The 20,830-nt window shown below is 37.9% G+C and overlaps 1 protein-coding gene across 1 annotated transcript in view; it reads left to right on the top strand.

Moving 5' to 3' along the window:
* The window catches only part of FBN1 (fibrillin 1), a 236,831-nt gene that overhangs the window by 133,302 nt on the left and 82,699 nt on the right, over positions 1–20,830 (top strand). Inside the window, exons 14-23 of the mRNA XM_015142182.3 lie at positions 3,069–3,194; positions 4,539–4,661; positions 8,084–8,206; positions 9,292–9,444; positions 14,172–14,225; positions 15,782–15,907; positions 17,275–17,400; positions 17,912–18,031; positions 18,239–18,376; positions 19,240–19,290. Coding sequence (XP_014997668.1) covers positions 3,069–3,194; positions 4,539–4,661; positions 8,084–8,206; positions 9,292–9,444; positions 14,172–14,225; positions 15,782–15,907; positions 17,275–17,400; positions 17,912–18,031; positions 18,239–18,376; positions 19,240–19,290 — 1,140 coding nt within the window. The remainder of the gene's footprint in view (positions 1–3,068; positions 3,195–4,538; positions 4,662–8,083; positions 8,207–9,291; positions 9,445–14,171; positions 14,226–15,781; positions 15,908–17,274; positions 17,401–17,911; positions 18,032–18,238; positions 18,377–19,239; positions 19,291–20,830) is intronic.

The following is a 20,830-nucleotide window of genomic DNA, read 5'->3' as shown; positions in this document are numbered from 1 at the left end:
TTTATTAAATGACTTTAATGTACTAAGTTTCTAAAACAAATAAATAACGATCCCTGTCAGGGAGCCCAAACGTCTATCTCCATCTCTATCTCTAAATTGAGCACAAAATGAACTGTATCATTAATCAGTAAAGACAGAAAAAAATAGGCAAATACTCTATTACAGTTAAATAAAAGGGGCCATCAGTGATAGACTGGATAAAGAAAATGTGGTACATTTACACCATGGAATATTATGCAGCCATAAAAAAGAATGAGATCATGTCCTTTGCAGGGACATGGATGAAGCTGGAGGTCATTATACTTAGTAAACTAACATAGGAACAGAAAACTAAATACCACATGTTCTCACTTTTAAGTAGGAGCTAAATGATGACACATGGACACCCAGAAGGCACCAACACACACTGGAACCTATTGGAGGGTGGAGGGTTGGAGGAGGGAGAGGATCAGGGAAAATAACCAATAGGTAGTAGGCTTAATACCTGGGTAATGAAATAATCTGTACAACAAACCCCCGTGAAAAACGTTTACCTATTTAACAAACCTGCACATGTATCCCTGAACTTAAAAGTTTTTTAGAAGTTAAATAAAAGATAGTGAGGTTTATATCACTTTAGAAAATTGGTAGCCATTGACAAGAGTTAATTTTATTTGCTTCTCTTAGCAAAAGCTCTTCATGAGTTGAAGACCTATAGAAGTTTTAATTTTTATCAGTGAACTGGTTTCAAAATTTTTGAATTTGGTTCTCACGTAGAGATTTCTTGCCATCAGTGTATTTTAGTGCACTACATATAAATGACCATTTTAAGCAGAAAAACTGGAACAAGGCCTTTGAACTTGCTAACATTTCTATTTATTAATTATAAATATGGATAGGTTGAACACTTAACTGAATTGAGAACCTTCTTAATATTATGACTATTGTTTAAAATAATTAACATGTACAAATAGCGTATTAAGCATTTTGCAATAATAGAAAATAAAATGAAATCAATGTCCAGAGACTGCACTGTTAAATAAGCCAAGAGAAGTGGTTATTGAGAGCACTCAGCTGGGGCAAGGGCCAGCCAGTATAAACGCATGTATGTGGTTGTTATCAATCTGAGACTTAGTATTGGAGACTGAGGATGACCTGAATACTTCAAGCACTGACTTCTTTAAGAGCTAGCGCTAAGGTTATCCTGAAAATAAGAAGTTGAGAATGTGTTCACATGATTTTGTGGATGAAAGTTGCCACAGAATGGTCCAAAAGGCTGTGCACATAGCTGGGAAGTATGTGAGGGGCCAAATAGAAGGGGACAGAAGGACCGGCAGAGACACAGTAGAGGAGAACTTTGAATGGCCAGCTTTAAATTTGTCTTATAAGGCAATGGGGAACCCCGTGGCATTCTGAAATCCATGAGGAGAGAAAAAGGTGAACTCTTTATCCTGTTTATTTTCAACTTGGGCCTCAAAAAATTATAGGATCCTTAAAAAAAAAAAAAAAGTCTGCTCAAGAATATGTGGTTTTTACCATTTTTTTGGAGTGTGGAGCAAGTCTGATTTTTAGCAAGGATTAAGAAATAAATGAGAGAGAAAAAGATCGTAGGTTGTTGGCACAAAGATCAGACAGAAGAAAAGCCCAGACTGCCTCAGCTCGTCCAATGACTTGTGTGGAAACCACTGCAGGATCTGCCCAGAAAGAAAGTGCATCTGAGGGCCAACCACAAGACATCATGCAGACGCAGGGTAGACAGTCAGAGTAACTGAGGTGCCATAAACGCACGTGCTCATTGTGCAGGGGATATTTAGGGCGCTTATACTCAGACAAATGTGGCCTCAACTCTGCATAGATAGGAATGTTCCCACCCAACTCCACATAGTTTCCCAGTCCCTATCTTCTGGGAATAAGCCCTGGAAGTGATTTTGTGCCTGTGTAGACAAAGAGGTTTGTGTTCATCCTCTTTGATGTTTATCCAGGTTTGTAGCTTCTAGAAACTGAGAGAAACAGATAATCCAGGGTACCATGCTATCCACTTTGGGTTGATTATTCATCTTTAAGTGAGAAATCAGATACAGGTTGTTTGAGTTATTGTTATTTTAACACTTCCGTATCAAGCTTTATTGTGTACTTTGGCATAATAGTAACCACAGTAGGAAAAAAGGAAAACTACCCTCACAGAATCAATATTTTATTTGGTAGATAGAATACTCGTAAAGTTGTTTTTTAAAAGACTAAGAATCTATCAGCAATAACCCTGCACGTAAACCAGAATTACCATAAAGAAGACGAACGTTTGAGAGATATGATTGATGGTTTTCAGGCAGAATTAAGGTGATTATTTTAAAAAGTAGCGTTTTTTGTATTGTTCTGAGATAGCTATAAAATATGTCTTTTAAAATTATGTATTTAAAGATGCCAGCCAAATTTCAGTATAAATAATGATTTATACTGGTTAAATAAATGTGCTTGGAAAATGGTGAAGAAGAATCTATTTTGTTTACAGACTTCAGATTTAAGGAGTCTTATTAGAAATTAGAGTTAGCTCTAATGCAATTATACAGGTTTTTTATCATGTCTTTTCAACTCTGATAACCCTAAATATCACATTATTTGATAACCAGTTTATGTTGGAGAATATTATTAAGTAATTAAAACCAAAAGCTAAGATCATGAGTTTGCAAATGGAGGGCGGGAGAAATAAAATAATTTATTTTATTTTATTTATTTTTTTTTTTTGAGACGGAGTCTCGCTGTGTCGCCCAGGCTGGAGTGCAGTGGCCGGATCTCAGCTCACTGCAAGCTCTGCCTCCCGGGTTTTTACGCCATTCTCCTGCCTCAGCCTCCCGAGTAGCCGGGACTACAGGCGCCCGCCACCTTGCCCGGCTAGTTTTTTGTATTTTTTAGTAGAGACGGGGTTTCACCGTGTTAGCCAGGATGGTCTCGAACTCCTGACCTCGTGATCCGCCCGTCTCGGCCTCCCAAAGTGCTGGGATTACAGGCTTGAGCCACCGCGCCCGGCAGAAATAAAATAATTTTAACTCCCCTAAATAAAGCTATTTCTTCTTTTTAAACTTTGATTTTAGACATTGATGAGTGTTTACAGAATGGCCGGATCTGCAATAACGGACGCTGCATCAACACAGATGGCAGTTTTCATTGCGTGTGTAATGCAGGCTTTCATGTTACACGAGATGGGAAGAACTGTGAAGGTAATAATAGTGTACTAATGTTAGTCCTCTCCTTCCATTGCAATTTCAGTATCAGAGGTCTTTAACAAGACCAAATAATGAGTGAAATGTCAAAGTATCAGATATGTTTTATTTATTTTATCTGGGAGGGAAGCCTAATTTTCCACAATATTCATTTCTTAATTTACATTTATGTGAATCAAATAACATTTTAATTTGCTAGGAGAGCTTGCCCTTTAAAGATCCCTGGTGATGATGAAACTTTGGTGGCACAATGTCATACTTCCTAATTTTATACAATCAGAATTTGTACATTTTTAAAAAATAGGACGTACCTAAGTCCATGTATTATCTAGCCATTTATAATCTTTTTGCTTAAAGTGTCTGCCTAGTAATAAAATGCTACTAATCAGTATGTGAAATATATATCTAAAATATATATAATGTAAAATACATATTATATATATTTTCTATATATGTAATATATATATTATGTATATATGTTTTTCTAAATATGTAATATATAGATATTCATAAAATACATATTTAAATAGAAATAATACATATCTAAGATATAAATATACATCTAAAATAAATATACATTATATATGTCTAAAATATATATATTATATATATCTAAAATATGTATATATAATAAATTACTTTGGTCTTTCTAAAGCCTATAAGTGAAAACACTGTGTCTAGAAGAGCAAGTGCCTCCCAAGACAGCTTTAATATTAAATAACATACTGATGAATTTAAAGAACGATCCCCAATGTTTAAGGTGTCTTAAAGGTTCACTGGCACATCTATAATCCATAGTTGAGCCATGTATTTTAAAAGTCCACTTTTTACCTGCCTCTATTTAAAATTGCTTCAAACTACAAGTTATCTTCTGGTTTTCATCTTTAAAAGAATTAGGATGTAGCCTAAATACATTTCAAATTCCTCTGATCTTAGTTTTGACTTATTTTCATTTTCAGAGCATTAGAAGTAATATGATTCTGTGAAATAAATATACCCACTAGGCTATTAGCACATTTTTCAGTTTGTAAACTATTATTCCTAAAAAGGACCCTGATAACTTCTATGGAGTCAAATTTTATATATTTTATAAATAGATATACCTATAAATCTGGCCCTAAAGTTTACATGCACCTGCCAAAACTCAAGAACTTGAGATATGTATTTCTTATGTCCCATCTTCTCCTTCCTTAGGTGATATTATTTGGATGAAAATTAGCCTTAGACTGTAATAACAAAAAGAAAGAAATATGAAGAAACAGAATTATTTTCATCCAGATTGGTTTCCTTCGTAAGCTTACTCTTCTGGTCTTAAGAAAATGTACGTTTCGTATTTTTCAGATATGGATGAATGCAGCATAAGGAACATGTGCCTTAATGGAATGTGTATCAATGAAGATGGCAGTTTTAAATGTATTTGCAAACCTGGATTCCAGCTGGCATCAGATGGGCGTTATTGCAAAGGTTTGTGCTGTGAAACCTTAGATCATGTTCTTCACCTGCCTTTTCTCCTCTTTATGTTGTTTAGAGGTACTGCCTTTCTTTACTGATTCTCCCCACTTACAGTATCTTGAATTTTGGTTTGGGAAACCTGACTGAATCTCCCTCTTAAATCCAACCATCCAAAGAGCTACAGTTTATGCCCGTAAGAGTGTTGTTATTTCAGAAACGGTATTCTCAAAGGAGTCAAAAGCTATGTAGCAAATAAATAATCCAAACTGCCTGTTGGTCTTCCAACAGATGTGGGCATTGTTCTAAAGAAGCTGAGTTCTACCTCTTCTTTCCAGTTAGGGAATAATGGTGGTTAGGCTTCTTGATGGCTGTTATTTGCCACCTCTTACATCTTTACCTGGACAGAATAGGTGTAGAATGTTATTTGCAATGATCTCTTCCTCATAATTTCCTCCAGGCATCTTAAGACACAGAATTTTTTTTAAGGATAATTTCTTTAGGCGTTATCAAGTTAGGTAAGCAAGAAGGGAAACAGGATTAAGCAGAATAAATAAACAACCAACAACCATTTTTTAGTTTGGTAAACCATTTTGAAATAATCTCATTGCTCCAGGTATTGAAGCAAAAATGAGGATTTTTATTTTTGCTGTTGAGAATTGGGGTCCTAAGAAAAGTTGCTGGAGACAATTTTGTGCTTAGTGTCTCCTGTCTTATGCAGGGATCAGTGATTATTGCACTTGGTCCAGGATCTGAGTTGGAACCAGACTTCTTAAAGAACCTCATACTCAAAACAGGTCCAGAAAATCTGCTAAAATGCTGCACTTAGAGCTTCTGGGCATAGTTTCAGATGCAAAAGTGTAGAGGGTCAAGCTATTCAAGGTAGAGAAAAGCAGGATAAAGTCCTATGGTGCCTCTTCTCTGTGTGCCCCTAGTGGACAGCTTTGGTAAACGTGTTATGGAAGAAAGCCTTGTATTAAGTCCTTGGCAAGATGTGCATTTTCTCCAGGCTGAAAAGAACTTCGAGCCCTTGGTTGTTTACCTACATTCTCTATGACCTTCACATCAATGGCTCTTAATATTGTGCAAATCTGTCTTCCCAGCAAGAGAAAACAGTTGGGTGTTTCAAATTTGAAGTAGGAAGGTGGTTTCTGTACTTTTGAGCCCTGTGGTGGGAGGAACTTATATGAGAAGACAGGATTAACACATAGAAATATTCTACAGTGTAAAATAGCATAAAACAAAGTGTCAAATTGTGCAAATTTAGCGCTGTACAAGTAAAAAAGAAAAGGGAAGAGAATGATTGCTGGAATATTTGGAATTGGGCTTCCAAAAAAAATAATAGAAAGAAATATGAAAGCCCCTTTGTGAGCAGACCTAGGAGAATACATAATCTTCTTGTTGATACACAGAGCACACTAAGATTCACTTTTAGTGCCTCTAGGCTCCTGCTGACCCAGACCACAGCATCTCTGCATTAAGTATGGCCAACAGATAATGCTGTGACCTCACAGATGAAACCAGGTTTGGCCACCATTGGCAACCAGTGAAATAGTATCCTATCAATAAATTGATTGTTCTATTAATTTGAAAGTACTGATGATATGGATGGTTTGTTCTGACTTTAGCATTCTGGCTTAAGGATCTGAGAGAGAGAGAGAGAGCTCCATAGCTCTGTATTATTATCAATGTCTTCTTTTTTCTAGCTTATAGAGCATAGGGTACACACACTGTAATAAGACTGAAGGATGAAAAAAGACAGAAATTAATCCCATGTGCACTGAATTTCTTCCTTTTTATAATCTTTCTCTTTATGCCATGGGATAAGATTTTCTCTTAGCCCTGAGCACTTAGTCCTGAGCCCACAAAGATGTGACTGTTCAAAGCTGAATCAACAATGCTAATTCAATCTCCGCAGTTAACTCATCTGATCAACAACATGGCTTCTCTGTTCACTCTCTGAAAGTTGAGGCCACTAAATTTGACCAAAGTTACCTTCCTTTGGATCTACTTTACATCTCCATTCTTATTAAAAGCTCTTTGTGTTACCTTTCAGGTTGTAGTCTCCACGTTTTATTGTGTGTCACAGTTTGAACAAAAAGGTGACCAGAATAACTAACCAATTTGAGTTCCTGTATTTAAATATAACTGCTGTTTCAAATACAATCTGTACACAGAACCTTGGACCACCCGAATATATTTTGTGCCAAACAACACAAGCTAAGTAAAACACGAAGGTGTTTTACTCTCAATTTGCCTTTTTAAGGTCAGGAGAAAGTTAATAGTCACATACACTAGTTGTATATTGTAAAAGGAGTTGTTATAAAATCATTTGCTTTTTTTCTTTTTCTTTTTTTTCTAAGACACAGTCTCACTCTGTCTCCCAGGCTGGATGGAGTGCAGTGGCGTGATCTCAGCTCACTGCAACCTCTGCCTCCTGGGTTCAAGCAATTCTTGCACCTCAGCCTCCCAAGTAGCTGGGATTACAGGCGCATGCCATCATGCCCAGCTCATTTTTGTATTTTTAATAGAGATGGAGTTTCACCATGTTGGCCAGGCTGATCTTGAACTCCTGGCCTCAAGTGATCTCCCAACCTCGGCCTCCCAAAGTGCTGGGATTACAGGTGTGAGCCACCATGCCTGACCTAAAATCATTTGCTTCTAAGTGTTGTATGTTTTCCAAACCACAATTTTGGTGCCTTTTGTACTTCCCCATATTAAAGGGAAAAAAACACTCCGCTATTATTAATATGTGTCCAATAAAGTATTTTACCAGACCTCCTTAAGTATACACATAAAATACCATAAAGTATTTGTAAAGTTTAAGAAAGATTTTTCTTTGCTGGGTTCCAATTACATACAGTGCTGTTATTGGCCCAGAATGGTCATCGAAGTAATCTATATTTATTTTCTGTTCTTTTTCTTTGGTGTTCCATCAAGGTTTTAGTTGTTTATCCTTTAATTTTAGGCGAATTGTCCCAGAGAGCTAAGACATGGGTGATACTAGAAGGGATGCCAGTCTTTGTGATGAATACCAAAAGGAAAGTCCTCCTGTAGTTTATTATTACCTAGATTTCTGAGAGCCCTGGAAGAGCTACCCTGATTATGCATTACACAAAACCCTTTGTCTTCTAGCAGCCATTGTTCTCCTTCCTCCGATTCTGTTTTTGCCTTTGTGATTATTTTGGATACAAAAATCTCTTGGGAGAATATATTAAAGTTGCTTTTTATGGAAAATACGTTCCAACAGTTGATTTCTCTTGATTTTGTTACTGTTCTTTCAGAGGAAAATGAGAATGCCATTTGAGCTTTTGTTGCAGATGCTGCATGTTATTTCCTATCTTCCCCATTTTCAAGTGTTAAAACATAATTGTCAATATGTTATAATTTTAGATAAACGTCACTTCATTTTTAATAAGTGCCTTTCTCTGCCACAGACATTAACGAGTGTGAAACCCCTGGGATCTGCATGAATGGGCGTTGCGTCAACACTGACGGCTCCTACAGATGTGAATGCTTCCCTGGACTGGCTGTGGGTCTGGATGGACGTGTGTGTGTTGGTAAGAAAACATCATGGCTAGACTTAGGAGAGAGATTCAACCTCTGTCACTCAATAAAGCCCACTAGTAACAAACGCTCTCTACTGTAGCAGATAAGATATAAAGAATATTTGCAGAGCAACAGATCAACAGGGTCAGTTCTCTTCTTGTGTAAATTGAACATTAATTCGAGGATTAGAAAGATGAGCTAAGTGAAAAGCAAGAGAATACCCACCTATCCTTCCCCCTGTTCTTCCCTAATCCCATAGCTGTCTTCAGTTTTCTCCAGCCCTCCTTTGTTGATATTGGTCATTGAAATTGATGTGCATATGCTATTATCTCATGATGAACATTATAATAGAGAATTGATGTCCATGGGCAGTATAGAATGCAAAGGAGAATATGGATCATCCAGAAACCTGTATGATAATAGTTTTATGAGACTTTCTAAAAAGTATGAGACTTGTTGAAAAATTGATACCAGTTTTATCCAGATTATTTTTAAGAAAGGTACTCAGTAAGCCATTTGAATTGGAAAAGGATTGGGCATAGCTGGAAACACGCTTCCTGGTGGTAAAGATAACACAGCTTAGTTGACCAACATCTACAGGTTTATATAACAAACCTTTTACAGATTAAACTTTCTCCTTTTTGGAAAGTATACCTAATTCAGACATTCAGTAATTGCATGTTTATTTTGGGATAGGCCACATTTCTAATAAAGGTCTTATTTAGCAGGATGTGAGATTCAACATTCATCCATTATTAATTCAACGTTTATTAAGTGCCTGCTCTGCACAGGCCTGAAAAAGACAAAATAAATGAGATATAATTCCAGCATTAAAGTGCCTCACATTTTGGTAAACCATGATAGTCCCTAGAAAACTGAAACAATCTGGCCATTGGTTTCCAATGCTTAGAAGCTGAATGTGTTGTGTTTTTCTATTTTTGTTTATTTTTTCTTCAAATGGAGCCCTCATATCAGAGGCATTCCCTGTGAGTTACACCAGGGATGGTGGATAAACAAAGCCCTCTTCAACTTTGACTTGGGGGGTTCTGCTCTGTTTGAAGTGACAGTGTGATGACAGATGCATCTTCCTGTTTAGACACGCACATGCGGAGTACATGCTATGGTGGATACAAGAGAGGCCAGTGTATCAAACCTTTGTTTGGTGCTGTCACGAAATCTGAATGCTGTTGTGCCAGCACTGAGTATGCATTTGGGGAACCTTGCCAGCCGTGTCCTGCACAGAATTCAGGTATGTGGTATCATGGGGATGCCCTCGTACTGCCAGCCTTCTGCCACCATTGAGGTCTTTGCATTTGTGGAATTCACAGGGAAAGATGACATTTTGCTCTCTGGGTATGCCATGTGCCTTCTTGGGGTCTTGCCAGAGGCTAGCCAGTGTCTAGTCACAGGTAGTTATCTAAGCCTCATAATCATTTGGAATAGGTATTGCATTTGTGCCTCCCGTATAAACTCCCTTACCTCAATAATACTCAAGCTCTTTGCAATACATGCACCTTGCCTTGTTTTCTAAAGTTGTTTCATGATGTTTGCATTTTGCAGAAACTATTATAAAAGCAGACTTTTACACAGCATAAAGGTAAATAACTGTCATATTACTTGGCTATTTCCAATAGCTTTCCAAAAGACCATTTGTAAATTTTGTTTACATCCCACGTATTGATTTTGGTATAGTTTTCTTTTTCGTCCTTTCTTTTTTTCTTTTTTTTTTTGTTTGAGATGGAATCTTGCTCTGTTGCCCAGGCTGGAGTGCAGTGGCATGATCTCAGCTCACTGCCACCTCCGCCTCCCGGGTTCAAGCGATTCTTCTGCCTCAACTTCCTGAGTAGCTGGGATTACAGGTGTGCGTCACCACGCTCGGCTAATTTTTGTATTTTTAGTAGAGACAAGGTTTCACCATATTGGCCCGGCTGGTCTTGAACTCCTGACCTCATGATCCACCCGCCTTGGCCTCCCAAAGTGCTGGGATTACAGGCGTGAGTCACCGTGCCCGGCCCGGTGTCGTTTTCTTTAATTATTTGATTTAACCTGAGAGAAGAAAAGTATTTTTCTCCAGTGGAAGTGACATGGCCTAATTAAAAGAGAACTGGATAGCGAGTCAGAATTCTGTTCCTCCATCAACAGGCAGCCAAATTACTTAATTAGGTGATTTAGTTATTTCTGTATTTTGCTTATTTCCAAATTTTCCTCACCTACTTTTCGAAAGGATTTGAGGTGGCTTATATTAATAAACATAATTATAAAATAGAATAATGCAGAAAAGCTATCCTTAGACATCTCATCTACAAAATGAGTTGCCTTAGATAATCCAAAAGGTCCTGTCCAGTTGTAAATTATTTCTATTTATAAAACAAGAATACTTTACTGAAATTAAAACAATGTTCCACCAGTATTTAAACGCAATTTTAAGGTCACTTGGCAGTGGACCTCTAATGTCTTGAAATAAAGTTAGACCTAATATTGACAATATGTAGCTCTGATTGGTTGGTTTTACATATAGGATTTAGTCAGTTTATTTCTGCCCTAAAGGAAACAAATTAAAGAGTAAATCGTAATTTTAAAAGATTTGTTATTTTAAAAATAATAGTATTTGAAAGTAACAGTTAGAAATTAAAATATATGATGAAAAGTTAGAGAAAGTTAAATGGAAGCCTTTAAAAGAAATGGGGGGCCAGGAGTGGTGCCTCACACCTGTAATCCCAGCACTTTGGGAGACCAAAGCAGGTGGATCACTTGAGGTCAGGAGTTCAAGACCAGCCTGGCTGACATGGTGAAATCCCATCTCCACTAAAAATACAAACAAACAAACAAGCAAAAAGCCACGTGTGGTGGTGCGTGCCTATAATCCCAGATACTCAGGCTGAGGCAGGAGAATCACTTGAATCCAGGAGGTGGAGGTTTCAGTGAGCTGAGATAGCACCACTGTTCTCCAGCCTGGGCAACAGAGCGAGACTCTGTCTCAATAAAGAAAGAAAAAAGAAATGAGGGATGCCAGTTTAAAGAAAGCAAACTTTGTTCTGGCTAATGACTTCACCCAGTGAATAATATAGAAATTGTTTTATGTATGATCACCAATCAGTTCAATGTGTTTATAATAATTTTATTATATACAAATATAATTCTATCAAAGACACTTTCCTATAACTTTATAGTTGTCTATTATTAATATCATCCTTTTGCATGTTACTTTAACTTTTGAAAATACTTTTCTTACCTACTTTGAATTTGCAATACAGACAAGTATCATGAAAGCTGGCACACAAGAGTACAGGTGACTTGTTCACATGTTGAATGATTGGAAGAGCCAAGACTTAGAATCCAGGAGCCTTGGTGCATATAGTTATTTGCCTTCACATTTTCCTCTGGACCAAGTGCACTTCCAAAGAATTCTTAAGATCCATAGGGAAATTATGTGGGTTTATAAAAAGATGACCAAAAGACCAGATTTCTTGAAGCAGTTGTCTTAGTCCAGTTTTTGTTGCAGTAACACAGTACCACAAATTGAATAATGTATAAAGAAAATGCATTAATTTCTCACAGTTCTGGAGCCTGGGAAGTCCAATGTCAAGGCGCCAGCGTCTGTCGGGGGCCTTCTTGCCAAGTCACTTCACAGCTGAAAGTGGAAGGGCAACAGAGCATGGAGGAGTGAGAGAAAGCTAGAGAGAACTGAATGTGCTTTTATAACAACGTCACTCTCATGATAACTCACTCACTCCCATGATAATAACGTTAATCCATTCATGAGGGTAGAGTCCTCACGATCTAATCACTTCTTATTAGGCCTCACCTCGCAGTATTCCTATTGCATTGGGGATTAAATTTCCAGCACATGACCTTTGGAGGACACATTCAAACCATAGCAAGAGTAAAGCTTAACGAGAGTTAAATGTAAGGCCCGGTTCCACTAACTTCTGTCTTATATTTGAATGAATTTACCCAGAAAAGGTCCACACGTGGAAGTAGTTTCATGCATTTGGTTTCTCCACCTCTTTGGTCATGAACCATCCCAATGTACAAAAATCCCTCATTTCAAGAATGGGGGGTAGGCTGTTTAAAGTACTGAAAATACTCAAAAGGAATGTCTTCTGTCAGTTGAGGGAGAGACTCCAAATATACAAAATCCGAAGTTCATCTTTGTGGTCTGCAAGTCAGGCAAGCTGCATATGAAGCTGTTTCTCACTGGTTGCTGGAGCTCATTCACATTGTTCAGCAAGCCCTCTTGTGTCCTCAGCCTTCTGACTATGTTTCACAGAAATGGGTCAGTTAAACCCATGGGAGTGTGATTGGTCAGTTAAACCCACAGGAGGGTAATTCTGGGGAATTTTCTCGTGGATCCCTCATGCCACTGTCTCCATGGCACTACGCTGAGTTAGCTCATCAATACCTATCCCTTAATATGGGTTTATAATACTTTTATTTACTTATTTTTTATTCAGGGCCTCAGCTGTGCACAGTACATGTTAAATCATTAAACATGTAATGTTAATTCTGTGCAGCCACCAGGTGAAATGGGAATTATCGTTCCACATTTATGGGAGAAGAAACTAACAGAGGAAAAGGGCTGCTTCCAAAACTGCCAGCAGTTAGCATTGTCATTGGTATTAAAACCCATGCTTATTTGAACTCACTACAAAAAATGGTCTAGAACCGGATCCTGCCTAAATGGAAAACAATGGTGACAATAATTTGCTTCCATTTAGGCCAAACTTCAGCAAAATTGTCATTATCTCTAAAAGTCCTTTTTAGGAAACTGGCATGATTTTGGTTTTCTTGTTTTATTACAGTATTTCATACATATTTTAGTTTTTTGCTGATATAACAGAATAAAAAGGATGAATTTCTTTTTGTTCCCAGACCTGACTTTCAAACACACCTTCCCATCTGTTGGTTTTTTGGCCCCTTCTAAGACGATTTGAAAATTAAATCCTCACTGCTTTCTCAAATTCACATTTGTTAGAAGACATGATCATTTTTGGTTGTATAACTCATTTACGTCCACTGTCATCAGGATGCAATTCTCTGGCATACAGAAGATAGGAACTATTTGCTTCAGCAGTGAGGTGCAGTCAGCCTCTACAATAAGCCCCGGCCCTGATATCCTGTTCTCCTTCCACTTAAGCACAGATGATTTACATTTGACCATGAGACTGTGTTTGCCAGAAACCATTGGCAACTAAGGGGACACTAGTTTCCTTTCCGTGGATAGTGTGATTCCAGTTAGTTCTACATTTTCATCATTCACTCTTACGTTAAGTATTGTTGGAATTGTATGTAAAACATAGTATTAATTTTAAGAAGTAGAATTTTGATTCTATCTCAAATTTGGGGACATATTCTGTGTACTTCAGTTTCTTCAATTAAAATCTCACAGTTTTAACATTAAACAATACTTTCTCTATGGATATATCATAGAGAATGAATCCAGTATCCTGATAAATATTAACTTTAAAAATACACTTAAATGCAAGAGTAGGTATTCTGTTGTTGCACTTGTGAGAGGAGGCTAGAGAATTTGCAGAGAGAAATGAGGAAATGTTAAGAACCAATTGTACTGAAAAAACAGCTAGCAGTGAGAAACAAAATTATCCCCAAGATGGTGGGAGAAAGTTTTATTAACAGTTAAGAAACCACATTTTAACAGGCACATTTCACCGTAAGTGTAAAGTGTTCCCTGGTGAACAAAATCAAGTTATAGGAAAAACACCTTTTCCGAAAGGGCTTTGCACAAGGAATTGCTATAACTTGCCTGTATCCTTAAAAGTTGTTTTCCTCGATGATGTGTAGCCTTTAAAATGGGAGCCTGGTGTAAAGTGACTCCCTGGGGAGATACCTCCTTTTCCGTTACCACTTAATTTTGGTTCTACTCACTTTGGAGGAAATGGTGTGTGCAAAACCAAGGGCAGGATCGACCTATTCTGCAAACAAGGGAATCATTTACTATCTGTTAATTTATTGCAGCGGAATATCAGGCGCTCTGCAGCAGCGGGCCGGGAATGACGTCAGCAGGCAGTGGTAAGGATTCCTTTCAAAATTTACTACCTTCAGTATGTGCGGAGGCAGCATCAGGCTTTCCTGTGGGTTTCACATTGATCCCTTTACACGGGTCTGACCTGACTCCCTCTCTGGCCATCGCTGTGCCGTGTATCTGGGATGCTCAGAAGCCTTCAGTGGCAGAGCAGCCAGGGCACTGTGGGCTCTAGGATTTCTGGGTGTGGCTGTGGGGCTTGGCCACTGAAGGGGTCAGGTGCTCTCCCTTTGTGGTTGATGGGTGCTCGCAGATGACATATAATGACTTTTGTTGCTCATGCTTGAGAAGGGGCAGCCTGACTCTCCTGTGGATCTTCCACTGTCAAGTACAACTCAGGATGATGGGCTGGTGGAACCATTCTCCATCTGCATTCTGAAGGATTCTTAACTGTTAAGTGCTCAGTATTATAAGACGGCAATAGGGAGCAGTGACAGCAGTTAACTGAGTTGGAAGAGAATGAAATATTTAGCTAGAGAAATATCGGTGCCATGCAAGGAATTAAAGTTAAAAGGGAGAATTGGAACAAGTATGAAAATAGGTGACAAGAAAGAGGAAGGGATTATTTTATTAATATAAAGCTACGCGGTTTGATTCAGGGAGATCTGAAAGAATGTGGACTGGCTGAATTGATTGTCAGTTCAATCAGCATGATTAGTTTCATCATTGTGTGTGAATGAAAATGTGGAGGGGATATTCAGAGGAGGAAAGACGAGAGGTAAGGAAACTTATAATGAATAAGGAGTTAATGGGAAATAAGTAAGTTGTGATAGGGACTTGGAAGAAAAAAAATGTCAACCCTAATTTATAGAAGAGTCAGGCACCAGGATTTGGGACTATCCATTCACTGATTGTCATTCTGCACCTGCCTTGACTCCTCAGTTGTGAGGGTGCAGAAGAGGGAGGGCAGAGCGGCAGAGGCTTTTTCAGAGCATGTGGTGTTGGAGCTGGCTTTTGACCTGTAAATAGGCCTGCTGCAGGCGTTCCTGACACAGAGCGAAGAGGGCATTATATGTTCACAGAAAAGTGTGAAGTTTGGGATAAGTAAACAAAAAATTTGTATTTTAGTTTAATCTTGAGGATATTGTTGAACCTATGAAAGTTTGAACCATGAGAATGATATAATCAGCTTGTTTTTAGGATGGTAAGAGTGGTTGCAGTGTAGAGGGTAGATGGAAGAAAGAGGGGCTGGTGGTGGGGAGACCAGTTGTAGGGACTTGGGACCTGCTGTTGATCCATTTTTCCATCTTGGTGCTTGGACTAGGAGAAGTCCAGGAGGTCTCCTTCGGCTTGATCAGGGATTGGTTATCTTGTACTTTCAGCTGAGATGCCAAGTTCCTCTCAGGAACTTGTGAGAGAAAGATTTGACTCAGAATATCTTACAGTGAGAAAAAGAGATCGAGTGTTCTCTTTCCAGTGAAATCGATTTTTTTCCTCCAGTAGGTCCTAAGGTCATTACATGTATTGTAGTGTTATATTTTTAACAATTCATTCAATGTTTATTTTATAATGTTAATTGATTTTGAACTTGTCTGTGGTGCAGATATAAATGAATGTGCACTAGATCCTGATATTTGCCCAAATGGAATCTGTGAAAACCTTCGTGGGACCTATAAATGTATATGCAATTCAGGATATGAAGTGGATTCGACTGGGAAGAACTGTGTTGGTAAGAAGTTTTACCTGTTTTCTGAAACATTTCCTGCATAATGCATTCCTTCTTTCATTGCTGGGAGAAAACTGCCTTTGAGTAGCTTAGAGGACTAGGCAGAAGGACACTTTATACTTCGAATGTCAGCACAGCATATGCATGTCTTTAGTAACAAAAATTTACATGACTGAATCTTGACAATTTATGAATAATGATGTATCAGATTCATTCCTTGAAATGATTTGCTCCTTAAAATAAAGATGTATCAGATTTCACTCCTTCAAAGAGAAGCTCCTTAGATATGAGATACAGAGATTCTGAACCATTCTCACGTGACTACAAAGTCAACCTTGTTTTTACTGAGAGAGAAGCAGCTCTTCTCCCAACCATTTATTAGACTTAATCAGAGAAAACACAGCTTATTTTCAGGAATACCCACTCTCTGTTAAGTTAAACCCTTAAAGTTGGGTTTTGCTTCAGACAGGCATATTATTCAGCTGAAAGCAGGCAGTTTTCCTGAGTTCCCTGAATCATGAATCTAAATTCTTCATGACAATCATAAATGCTACAGATTACTTTATACTTTATAATTGTACCTGGAGACAGTTTGAATTATTATAAGGAAGAAACACCTATTCTGGAACTAACATATGTCAAAGATGGACCATACTTTTTAAGTATTTATTTAGTTCTTTAAATCAATAAGGTTAATCCTTTTAATTTGACAAAATGAATTAAATTATATAAATTTAAGTATATAATGTAACTATATAAAGATAATGATTTCCAGCAAATCCATATTTTCTTCCTGCTAAAGAAATAAGTGAATTAAATAGTGTAATGACTTTAGGCTTTGTAGATATTCAGTTTAGATATTTAGTTTAAAACCAGGTCAGCCGGGCGCAGTGGCCCACGCCTATAATCCCAGCACTTTGGGAGGCCAAGGCAGGCGGATCACGAGCTCAGGAGATGGAGACCATCCTGGCGAACACGGTGAAACCTCATCTCTACTAAAAATACAAAAAAATTAGCTGGGCCTGGTGGCGGGCGCCTGTAGTCCCAGCTACTCGGGAGGCTGAGGCAGGAGAATGGTGTGAACCCAGGAGGTGGAGCTTGCAGTGAGCCGAGATCGCGCCAGTGCACTCCAGCCTGGGTGACAGAGCAAGACTCTGTCTCAAAACATAAAATAAAATAAAATAAAACCAGGTCAAGCCTCTGTTTTCCTAAAATGAGATCGTTTAGGTAAAAGCTAATGATACAAGAATTTTGCCTTTTTACTTGAATCGATCATATCATTAGTACTTTAAAGATCTAATGTAAAAGAGCAAAGAAGATACAGGCAAAGTCTGGACCCTTTTAAGTGTTCATTTTCATTGACTTTCCAGATATTAACGAATGTGTACTGAACAGTCTCCTTTGTGACAATGGACAATGTAGAAATACTCCTGGAAGTTTTGTCTGTACCTGCCCCAAAGGATTTATCTACAAACCTGACCTAAAAACGTGTGAAGGTAAACCAGATCTTTGTTCTTATACTGTGCACTTTGCTATCTTTTGGAATGCCATCAGAAAACCGTAAGACTAAATTAGAGTCTCCTGTATTTTAGACAGTTATGCCAATTTAGTTGAAATTCTGTGGTTCTAAATGGCACTAGTATGTACTTTGTAAGCCACTTATGGTATTTACTTGCAATTGGCATTTTAACTGCCATCATTTAATAGATAAAGAAAATGTTATGTGTCTGCTGTTTGAGCTGTTAATTCAGAAATCACGTACACATGTACTGCAGATATTCTGAATAAAAAGAAAGGTTCAGCCTCGTCCCATATTCTATACTATAGAGACGTACTAGTCTATACTGTAGAGTTATTTTGGCATTCCATCTAGTGTAGGAAAAACTATTAGGCCAGCTTTACTATGTGGGATGAAGGATATGTAGTAGCAGTTGAGGCCAAAGTTGAAGTACTCTTTTAGGCCCAAGACTAAATTTTAGCAGTAATGTAGACCTGTTTTTGTTTCAGACATCGATGAATGCGAATCAAGTCCTTGCATTAATGGAGTCTGCAAGAACAGCCCAGGTTCTTTTATTTGTGAATGTTCTTCTGAAAGTACTTTGGATCCAACAAAAACCATCTGCATAGGTATGTATCTTTCTGAGAATGATTTTTCTATGTTTATCAATGTTGTTATACTCAATATCAGCTTTTCCTGCAAAAGAGTTTAAGGATGGATGAACAACATTAAAAACTTCATTATTCTTTGTTTCAAATGCTATTTTTTCCTATGATTCCAAGGTGTATGTTTGAATTTTTATATTGATTCATTAAATATTATTCCCTCATCTGCAGAAACCATCAAGGGAACTTGCTGGCAGACTGTCATCGATGGGCGGTGTGAGATCAACATCAATGGAGCCACCTTAAAGTCCCAGTGCTGCTCCTCCCTCGGTGCTGCGTGGGGAAGCCCGTGCACCCTATGCCAAGTTGGTAAGAGAAACCCATGCTGTGGTTCCTGCACCACTCCACTGGTCTTTGCCTAAAAAGGGGAAGCCTAGTACTTCGTTTAGGCTCACATGAGAATTTTGAAAGATTTAATCCTGATGACCCCAACCATATTGCTGGATGGGAAATAAGAAGTGTCAATTTTTATGTGATTTTGTTAATTTATTATTTTCTATCTCCACATTGTAATGTGGTTAGTTAGTGTTGCTTCCCTGGAGCACCAGTGCCTACCGGCTCTCTTTGGAACCTTGTGGTTAGGGGTTCTGAGCTTTTTATAGGTACAGATTCTCTTTCAAAAAGCTAATTGATGTAAAGAAACCAGTATTCATGACTAAACTTCAGGAGGATTTCTGGTGAACGTCTAAATCTGTTGGGAATTTGAGGTTTGAGAACCTTGCTCATGGTTTTGCTGATTTACTGTTTAGATATATAAATGTATAAATTTATGTGAATGCTGGAGGGCATGAGATCTCCAAATTATAGACCGAGTTTTCCATATTCATGTTAAAGTAATTCTATAGTGTGATTCCTATTTTCAGGTGAACAGCAAGAGAGAAATCTACCTTCAGTTTCCCTCTTAGCTATCACTTTAACATGATCTATAGGGTACTTCTGTGTCTTTTAGAATATCTTAGTGGAATTGAGCTTTATTTGAGGAGACATTTCATTGTTGTTCTTCCTCACCTATGCAATCTCAGAAACATTTTGTTATCTCATACTTATAGCAACACAATCTACTTCATGTTCCAGGTCATCTTTCATGTTTCTTATACTATGTCAGAACTGCAAAGTCTGGATATTGTTATCTCAAATTAATTTTCTGTTTTGTTTTTCGCTTTTTATTACAGATCCCATATGTGGTAAAGGGTACTCAAGAATTAAAGGAACACAGTGTGAAGGTATTTCTGATTACTTATAAACCATACATTTTTGTGTGAATAATGAATGTTTGTATTAACTTGGACTGGATAAAGCTGTCATGTAACTTAACAGGGAGAAATATGCAGCAGAGAAAGAAAAAAATGAGAACTACAAAACAGAACAGCTGTTAATTTCACAAGTGTATATATACTATTGCTAGTGTCAGACCGCTATGTCCGAAGGACAGGGTGGATAGCTTAAAATGTTTTAGGTTGATCACAGTTTAGAGAGACTGCACTTTCACAATGCTGTCAGGAAGAGAAAAACAGGAAGTTTTTGATGAGTCTGTAAAATGTGTGTTTCTTTGGTTTGTCCTGGCATTTTTTGTTTGTTTGTTTCACAGTCATGGATGATTTAGAAGGACACATTCTGTTTTCTCTTTGTTGAAAGTCTGCACGGAGTTTCTTCAGTTTGCTGTGATTCTTTCTCGTGGAGTTTCAGATAGACATAGGTCATGGTGACTAACACAACCTGACATGACACAGCAGCTGAAAAATTTTAAAAACAGCAATTAGTCCCATATGTGGGATGAAATGAAGTTTTTTCCCTGTTAAAACAAAGAGGCACACTACAACCCCCACCCAAGGTCTTGCTTTCCAAATGATGACTGAATCCTTTGGCCTTTCTCTGGTCCAGACCCGCTGTTAATAACTTATCTGACCTCAGCAGCATATTTTGTTGTACAAGTGGCCAAAACAAAACAAAAAACCCAAAAAGGTAGATTCCACCCTCTCCCCATTGATCTCTCTTACAAGGAAAGATTCAGAATATTTTTTCAACATTCCTGGTGTGGAAAGTTATTTCTTCTACATAGAGACACAGTGTATATGAGTTTCTTAGCTAATGTTCCCCCCGCCTTTTTTTTTTTTTTTGGCATTGACAAGTAAGTGCCTTTCTTTTGATTAACTTGGTGGTGAATACTTTTCCAAATTAAGTACAGAGAACATATTGCTCTCCATTAAGCGAGCTGGGAAGGACTGATACATTTGAGAGAGATTGGATGAATGATGAATGAATGAACATGAGTATCTTTTCATTCTCCTCAGCCCAAGCTGAGACCAAAGCATGGACAGAACAGCCTGAGACCATGGCTGAGTTAGAATTGATTGTACATTGTCTGGTGATTTATCAGCACTTCTTAAAAGACACCCTTCACTGGCCCACATATTCCTTGGTGGGATATTTTTCTATGCTGACCTTCAAGCTGTTTCTTCTTTGCTAGTTTGAAAAATCAGGTTTTTGCTTCTCTACTCACTTCCGGACATCTGGTCTCATAAAGCAAATTATATTGCCGGGAACCTTACCCGAAATGTCCACAGCTACCAGAGCTATCTCCAAGAACTCACACCAGCTGCCTGTCTCTGCAACTCAAAAGTTACTCCCTGAAACCAGTGGAGAAACTCTTACATCTTTAGTAATAGGTGGGCTCATTCTGGTTGCTATTCAGGGACCCTAGAAATTCTACACGAACTATTTGTAGGCAAACTAGTTTTATCAACTTACTAGGTTCAAAATGGG

The sequence above is a fragment of the Macaca mulatta genome, chromosome 7 (assembly GCF_049350105.2).
Source record: "Macaca mulatta isolate MMU2019108-1 chromosome 7, T2T-MMU8v2.0, whole genome shotgun sequence".
Lineage (NCBI taxonomy): Eukaryota > Metazoa > Chordata > Mammalia > Primates > Cercopithecidae > Macaca > Macaca mulatta.
Note: the sequence above shows the minus strand (reverse complement) of the source record. Positions and strands in the feature narration are given on the sequence as shown.